This window comes from Rutidosis leptorrhynchoides, chromosome 11 (assembly GCF_046630445.1).
Source record: "Rutidosis leptorrhynchoides isolate AG116_Rl617_1_P2 chromosome 11, CSIRO_AGI_Rlap_v1, whole genome shotgun sequence".
Taxonomy (NCBI): domain Eukaryota; kingdom Viridiplantae; phylum Streptophyta; class Magnoliopsida; order Asterales; family Asteraceae; genus Rutidosis; species Rutidosis leptorrhynchoides.
Window position 1 is genome coordinate 356,177,981 of NC_092343.1, and position 8,478 is coordinate 356,186,458.

General features: G+C 31.2%; 1 protein-coding gene across 1 annotated transcript; it reads left to right on the forward strand.

Annotated features, from left to right (window-relative positions):
- The first annotated feature begins 5,810 nt into the window (after positions 1-5,810).
- Positions 5,811-8,237, forward strand: LOC139877135 (aquaporin SIP1-2-like). The gene is made up of 3 exons (XM_071864554.1): positions 5,811-6,145; positions 7,547-7,819; positions 7,917-8,237. The coding sequence occupies exons 1-3, from the start codon at positions 5,855-5,857 to the stop codon at positions 8,064-8,066; spliced, it is 714 nt and encodes a 237-aa protein (XP_071720655.1). The 5' UTR covers positions 5,811-5,854; the 3' UTR covers positions 8,067-8,237.
- The last annotated feature ends 241 nt before the right edge of the window (positions 8,238-8,478 follow it).

An 8,478-nucleotide genomic window follows, 5' to 3' on the forward strand; every position in this document is an offset into this window, starting at 1 on the left:
TTCGATGGAATGCTCGTAGAGGACCAGAGTTCACCTAGGAGCGTGAAGATCAGATGAAGAAGAAATACCCGCATCTATTTCCAGAAGATTCGTCAACACCTTCAACAGCTTAAAATTTCGGGACGAAATTTATTTAACGGGTAGGTACTGTAGTGACCCGAACTTTTCCATGTTTATATATATTAATTGAGATTGATATTAACATGATTAAATGTTTCCAACATGTTAAGCAATCAAACTTGTTAAGACTTGATTAATTGAAATATGTTTCATATAGACAATTGACCACCCAAGTTGACCGGCGATTCACGAACGTTAAAACTTGTAAAAATAACATGACGATATATATATGGATATACATATGGTTAACATGAGATTATGATAAGTAAGTATCTCCATAAGTATATTAATAATGAGTTATATACATATAAACAAGACTACTAACTTAAGGATTTCGAAACGAGACATATATGTAACGATTATAGTTGTAACGACATTTAAATGTATATATATCATATTAAGATATATTAATATATCATAATATCATGATAATATAATAATTTAACATCTCATTAGATATAATAAACAATGGGTTAACAACATTAATTGAGATCGTTAACTTAAAGGTTTCAAAACAACACTTACATGTAACGACTAACGATGACTTAACGACTCAGTTAAAATGTATATACATGTAGTGTATTTAGATGTATTAAAATACTTTTGGAAGACTTCAAGACATATATCAAAACACTCATACTTAACGAAAATGGTTACAGTTACTTTCCCATTCTTTTCTTTCATCAAGAATTCTAGTCGTATTCTTACCCGTATTATACACAGCTTCAAAACGTACTTACTATGGGTATATACCAATAGGAACTAGCATGGGATTCCGCTCTTGATTATGTCATGTATGACTAATCAATTTTAACTTCTACCATGAGCTAGTCAACTAACTAGAACTCCTTTTAACCCCACTCACCACTCACCAATTACCACTCATCATTCACTCCATTTCACTTCCAATTCTCTTTCTAATTCTCTCTCAACACACACACACTATTATGAACGTATTTTTCCAGTAGTTAATCATCATCTTCATCAAAAATCACTTCAAGAATCAAGCTATAATCATCATAGGAAGAACACTTCAAGAACACTTCAAAAATCCCTTCAAGTTTACTAATTTACTTCCAAGCTTTCTAATCCATTCCAAGTAATTATCTAAGATCAAGAAACCTTTGTTATATACAGTAGGTTATCTTTCTTATTCAAGGTAATATTCATATTCAAACTTTGATTCAATTTCTATAACTATAAACTATCTTAATTCGAGTAAAAATCTTACTTGAACTTGTTTTTGTGTCATGATCCTACTTCAAGAACTTTCAAGCCATCCAAGATCCTTTGAAGCTAGATCATTTCTTGTCACTTCCAGTAGGTTTACCTACTAAACTTTACGTAGTAATGATGTTCATAACATCATTCGATTCATATATATAAAACTATCTTATTCGAAGGTTTAAACTCGTAATCACTAGAACATAGTTTAGTTAATTCTAAACTTGTTCGCAAACAAATGTTAATCCTTCTAACTTGACTTTTAAAATCAACTAAACACATGTTCTATATCTATATGATATGCTAACTTAATGATTTAAAACCTGGAAACACGAAAAACACCGTAAAACCGGATTTACGCTGTCGTAGTAACACCGCGGGCTGTTTTGGGTTAGTTAATTAAAAACTATGATGAACTTTGATTTAAAAGTTGTTATTCTGAGAAAATAATTTTTATTATGAACATGAAACTATATCCAAAAATTATGGTTAAACTCAAAGTGGAAGTATATTTTCTAAAATGGTCATCTAGACGTCGTTCTTTCGACTGAAATGACTACCTTTACAAAAATGACTTGTAACTTATTTTTCCGACTATAAACCTATACTTTTTCTGTTTAGATTCATAAAATAGAGTTCAATATGAAACCATAGCAATTTGATTCACTCAAAACGGATTTAAAATGAAGAAGTTATGGGTAAAACAAGATTGGATAATTTTTCTCATTTTAGCTACGTGAAAATTGGTAACAAATCTATTCCAACCATAATTTAATCAACTTGTATTGTATATTATGTAATCTTGAGATACCATAGACACGTATACAATGTTTCGACCTATCATGTCGACACATCTATATATATTTCGGAACAACCATAGACACTCTATATGTGAATGTTGGAGTTAGCTATACAGGGTTGAGGTTGATTCCAAAATATATATAGTTTGAGTTGTGATCAATACTGAGATACGTATACACTGGTTCGTGGATTGATTCAAGATAATATTTATCGATTTATTTCTGTACATCTAACTGTGGACAACTAGTTGTAGGTTACTAACGAGGACAGCTGACTTAATAAACTTAAAACATCAAAATATATTAAAAGTGTTGTAAATATATTTTGAACATACTTTGATATATATGTATATATTGTTATAGGTTCGTGAATCAACCAGTGGCCAAGTCTTACTTTCCGACGAAGTAAAAATCTGTGAAAGTGAGTTATAGTCCCACTTTTAAAATCTAATATTTTTGGGATGAGAATACATGCAGGTTTTATAAATGATTTACAAAATAGATACAAGTACGTGAAACTACATTCTATGGTTGAATTATCGAAATCGAATATGCCCCTTTTTATTAAGTCTGGTAATCTAAGAATTAGGGAACAGACACCCTAATTGACGCGAATCCTAAAGATAGATCTATTGGGCCTAACAAACCCCATCCAAAGTACCGGATGCTTTAGTACTTCGAAATTTATATCATGTCCGAAGGAGGATCCCGGAATGATGGGGATATTCTTATATATGCATCTTGTTAATGTCGGTTACCAGGTGTTCACCATATGAATGAATTTTTATCTCTATGTATGGGATGTGTATTGAAATATGAAATCTTGTGGTCTATTGTTACGATTTGATATATATAGGTTAAACCTATAACTCACCAACATTTTTGTTGACGTTTAAAGCATGTTTATTCTCAGGTGAATATTAAGAGCTTCTGCTGTTGCATACTAAAATAAGGACGAGATTTGGAGTCCATGCTTGTATGATATTGTGTAAAAACTGCATTCAAGAAACTTATTTTGTTGTAACATATTTGTATTGTAAACCATTATGTAATGGTCGTGTGTAAACAGGATATTTTAGATTATCATTATTTGATAATCTACGTAAAGCTTTTTAAACCTTTATTGATGAAATAAAGGTTATGGTTTGTTTTAAAATGAATGCAGTCTTTGAAAAACGTCTCATATAGAGGTCAAAACCTCGCAACGAAATCAATTAATATGGAACGTTTTTAATCAATAAGAACGGGACATTTCATTAGTGATACTTAAATATTTCTCATTTTCTGCCGTTACTGACTGATAATCATACCCATTAAGGTATATGTCAGAAAAACTCAATAAATTTCTGCTTGACTTAGGAGAGAATAAGGCATTATTAATTAAAAATGTTGTACCGTTTTGTAATATGAATTTTGCCTTTCCTATCCCTTCTATCAAGTTAGCAGCACCTGATATTGTATGTATAGTTCCTTCCGTTGGTTTCAAATCAATGAAATATTTTTCAGATTTAAGTATAGTGTGTGTAGTACCACTATCTGCTATACAGAGATCTCCACTACTTGATTGATGTTGTGTTCCAGCAGAATTCATATTAAACTTCATATATAAGAAACAAACAGTAAGTATATAAATGTTACACAAAATGTTTATTACACACAAATAGATAAAACTGAAACATTTGACATACATAGAATTGAAACATCAAACATAGAACTGGAACATTTGATAAAACATATAGAACTGAAACATTTGAGAAAACATGATGACAAAGGTTAAATCATTTTATTTATAAAAGAAACATATTAATTTAATTCAAGAAATCTTCATATAAATCAGATGGTTGCTCAGTGACTGTTGGATCAATATTATCCACAAAATTTACTTCCTTTTCTTTACCTTTCAGCGAATCCTGATACATCTTAACAAGATGTTTAGATGTTCAGCAATTATTAGCCCAGTGGCCCATTCTACCACATCTGTAACAAGATTCTTCAGAATTTTTAGAAGAATTTTCTTCAACATCTTGTTTAGTAGGCTTGTTTTGTGGTTGATATTTATATTTTCGTGGATTATTATTTCTTTGACCACCACGGCCACGTCCACGCCCATTCTCATTACCATAAGGATGGTTTCTACCATAGTTATGGCTTTTGGCATGATGATGGCGATGGTTATTATAACCACGACCGTGCCCGCGTCCTTGTCCCTGTTTATAATTATTTGCAGTATTTGCTTCAGGGATTGCAAGTGTACCAGTAGGACGGGATTGCTGATTTTTCATTAATAGCTCATCATTTTGCTCTGCAACCAAGAGATATGAATTAAGTTCAGGATATGTGTTGAACTTTAGCATTCTCAAATTTCTTTGCACTGTGATGTTGGCAGCATTCATTGTAGAGAAAGTTTTCTCCAACATGTCTGCATCACTTATTTCATGTCCACAAAATTTAAGTTGTGAGACTGTATTATACAGAGCTGAGCTGTATTCATTTACTTTCTTAAAGTCTTGGAACCTTAATGTTCTCCATTGATCCATAGCAGCTGGAAGTAAAATTTCTCTTTGATTATTGAATCTGCTTTTGAGACCTTCCCATAAAACATGGGGATCTTCTACAGTCACATAATTATTTTGTAAGCATTCATCAATATGTTGATAAATAAAGCAACATGTCGTTGCTTGTTCTTTTTCAGAACAAGTGTTGTTTTCATTTATGGTTTCAAGAATGGCCATTGATTTAAGATGCATTTTTACTTTTATAACCCATGGCATGTAGTTATTTCCCGTTGATTCTAAAGGAGTAAATTTAAGCTTTTCCAGATTCGACATTTTCTATTATCAAAAATTAAAACAAACAACATGATAAATTAGAGTCAATTTATATTCATAAGTATATAAACATTAAACATAAATTTAATATAACATAAATGATAAGTAGGCGACAGTGTCGACCATATGTAAGCAATCATAAATAAATGTTATATAACATAAATGATAATTAGGTGACAGTGTCGACCATATAAATGTTAGATAATAGAAATATTGCGACAGTGTCTACCATATAAATGTTAGATAATAGAAATATAAATGTTAGTAACATAAATGATAATTAGGCGACAGTGTCGACCATATATTATTCAGGTGGTATAACCGACCATATATCATTTAGGTGGCAGAGCCAACCATAATTAGTATTAAGATTATCGTGCTGATAACGTGTTATAATTCAGTAGGCTTATAACTACCTTTAGTGGTTTGATTCTTGATATTATAATTCAGTAGGCTTATAACTACCTTTAGTGGTTTGATTCTTGATTAAGAATGCTAATAATGAAGTGTAAGAACAAAGATGATAATGGAGGGAAAGAAAGAAATACTTTGTAAGTGTGAGAAATGGTGCAAGTTTAATGCTTGCATTCATGGCTATTTATAACAAAAATATCACAAGTTTAGGAAATACAATAATATTAGTTTTGTGTATCAATAATTTACTATCCATTTATATATATATATTTATATATTATAACACTTTGTTATATATCAATTTTTATATCCATATTTATATTTATATCTATACACTCCAAAATTCCACCTACTTTCATCTCTTTGGTACTCTGAATCCAAATACCTTTTTTGCAGCTTTCATCATCGTAATCGTCGTCATCATCATCATCATCATCATCATCATCATCATCATCATCATCATCAATCATGGGTGTAGTGAAAGCAGCAATTGGTGATGGGATATTAACATTCATGTGGGTATTTTGTGCTGCGACTTTAGGTGCTTCAACTTCCGTCATCGCAAAGGCAATCGGAGTAACAGGGATGACGTCACTCTTGATCACAACTTCATTGATTTTTATATTATTATTTATATTTGGTATAATTGGTGATTTACTTGGTGGTGCTAGTTTTAATCCAACTGGTACTGCTGCTTTTTATGCTGCTGGTCTTGGTCGTGATACACTTTTTTCTGCTGCTGTTCGTTTTCCAGCTCAGGTACTTGTCGTTTCATGAAATTAGGGTTTTCAAGTTTCATAAAATTAGGGTTTATGATTTTTTTTTACTATTTATTGTTTAAAATTGATTGGTTGATTGATTATTGTGATTTGTGAATTATATATGTTGAAAACATGATTTGTTGTGAGATCCTATCACCTATGATTTCAATTTCCATGTATAATCTGTTTATCTGTTTCAGTAATTTTAATTTTAATTATAATATTTCAATAAGCATATAAGTATTACCTATTTGTGGTTAAGTTTTGGGTAAAAATATTTGGCCTTATAAAATAATTTTATTAATCCACTTGGATGATGGTTTAACTGACTAATTTGGCCTTATAAAATATTTTTTTTGATTAATTATGTTCCTTGATTTAGATGGGCATTGTACATGTTTTACTTTCAAATGTATAGGTTTTCAAAACCAATTAGGTTGCGTACTAGAGGCTTCGAAAGTGATTATTGTTACATAAGTTTAGATGCACAACTAAGTACCGAAATAGTTGTTTGAACATTATTTTCTACATTTTGAATGTGATTATAATGGGCAAATTTATATGTATATTGGTTCTAAGAGTTAAAAACTGATGATAATGTTACAAATTTAATCACTATGAATGTGATAATAATGGACAAATTTATATGTATGTTGGTACTAAGATTTACAAACTGATGATAATGTTACAAATTTTAGTGACTTAAAAAATAAGTCACTGATCAACTCTTGTTAATACCATTCATGCATGGTTTTTGTTACTTGGACGTTATTGAGACTTGTGTATTGAGAAATGCGTGACGTATAAGCTACTGCGCCAGAATACTTAATTCGACATTAAATGCCATAGGTAACCCGTAACCATATAGAAATGGTAAATTCATTAAATGTTGAATGTTGATATTAAATTCGGATTAACGAAAACCATGTCAATGTTGGACTGATTAGTATCAAGTTTAACTTGTACTCAAGGTTGTAAAAATCGCGAGTCAGGGACGAGTTGGGCGTTGACCAATGTTGACTTTTAGTAATAATAATATCAAAATATAAATATTTATATTACACATAATATATCAAACATAAAACATAAATATTCAAAACATACATATTGGGCACAAAATCTAATTTTAAAAATGATTAAATTTTGACAAACTTAGAATTTGACCAACTCAGTCCGACTCAGCCCAAATTTCACCGACCTTGACTCGACTTTATAACGTTGAACGACTTTTTAGGTGTTTTTGGGCGGAATGGGACTTTTTAAGCGTTTTTACAACAGTACTAGTACTAGTCACTGTGCATCTCTTTTCTTGATTGTCCGACATTTTCTGTTAAGAAAAGATCTTTGACTTTTTAAGTCAACATTTGAATTGAATTTCTGAAATACTGGTTCTTAACAGGCACTAGGTGCAGTTGGAGGTGCATTGGCGATCGTCGAGTACATGCCGTTGGAATACAAACATATGCTCGGTGGACCATCCTTAAAAGTTGACTTACATACGGGTGCTATTGCCGAGGGGGTATTGACTTTTATCACGTCGTTCTTGGTCCTTTACATTATCATCAAAGGTCCCAAAAATCCACTTGTGAAAACTTGGATGCTTTCGATGTCAATTGTAACAATGATTGTTGCGGGTTCCGGTTATACAGGTCCTTCAATGAATCCCGCCAATGTAAGTACCCATTTATTTTGACCCGTTATAGATATAACATAACCTAAATTGACATGAACCCGTTTTTATATGTGGTTGTTATATTCTTTATAAACAGGCATTTGGATGGGCGTATGTGAATAATCGACACAATACATGGGAGCAGTTTTACGTCTACTGGATTTGTCCATTTATTGGTGCGATATTCGCTGGTTGGGTATTTCGAGTGTTCTTTCCTTTACCTTCAAAGAAGAAGAAGACTGCTTGAAAACAAAATGTGAAATCACATATCTAATTGGTAACAAATCATTGTTAAGTGAAAGATTTCCTTTTATTGGATGTTATTTAGATGTGTTGATTATCTCTAGTTAATCATGCAAATGTTTGTATTTAACCTTTTAATGTTATGTTCTCAGCCTTTAATATTATTGTCTTCACTTGTTGCAAATTGCAAAGTCTTGTTTCTATTTTATACAGGGCTAAAGCTACAAATCGATTATATGCTTTCAGTTTTGTTCCAACGCAAGCTATATATCTCATTATCTCTACAACTCGATTATATACTTTTAGTTTTGTTCCGACGTAGGCTATATATCTTAAAAATTACTATTGTAGGTCATAAACTTTCAATACGTATTTTAATGTTAACAAAATGTGACCGGTAATCTGTTGCAGTATTA

Excerpts from the sequence above, each read along its gene's own strand:
- LOC139877135 (XM_071864554.1), top strand. The coding sequence starts at position 5,855 with ATGGGTGTAGTGAAAGCAGCAATTGGTGATGGGATATTAACATTCATG. Across the intron at positions 6,146-7,546 it reads CTGTTCGTTTTCCAGCTCAG|GCACTAGGTGCAGTTGGAGG; the intron begins GTACTTGTCGTT and ends GGTTCTTAACAG. Across the intron at positions 7,820-7,916 it reads CTTCAATGAATCCCGCCAAT|GCATTTGGATGGGCGTATGT; the intron begins GTAAGTACCCAT and ends CTTTATAAACAG.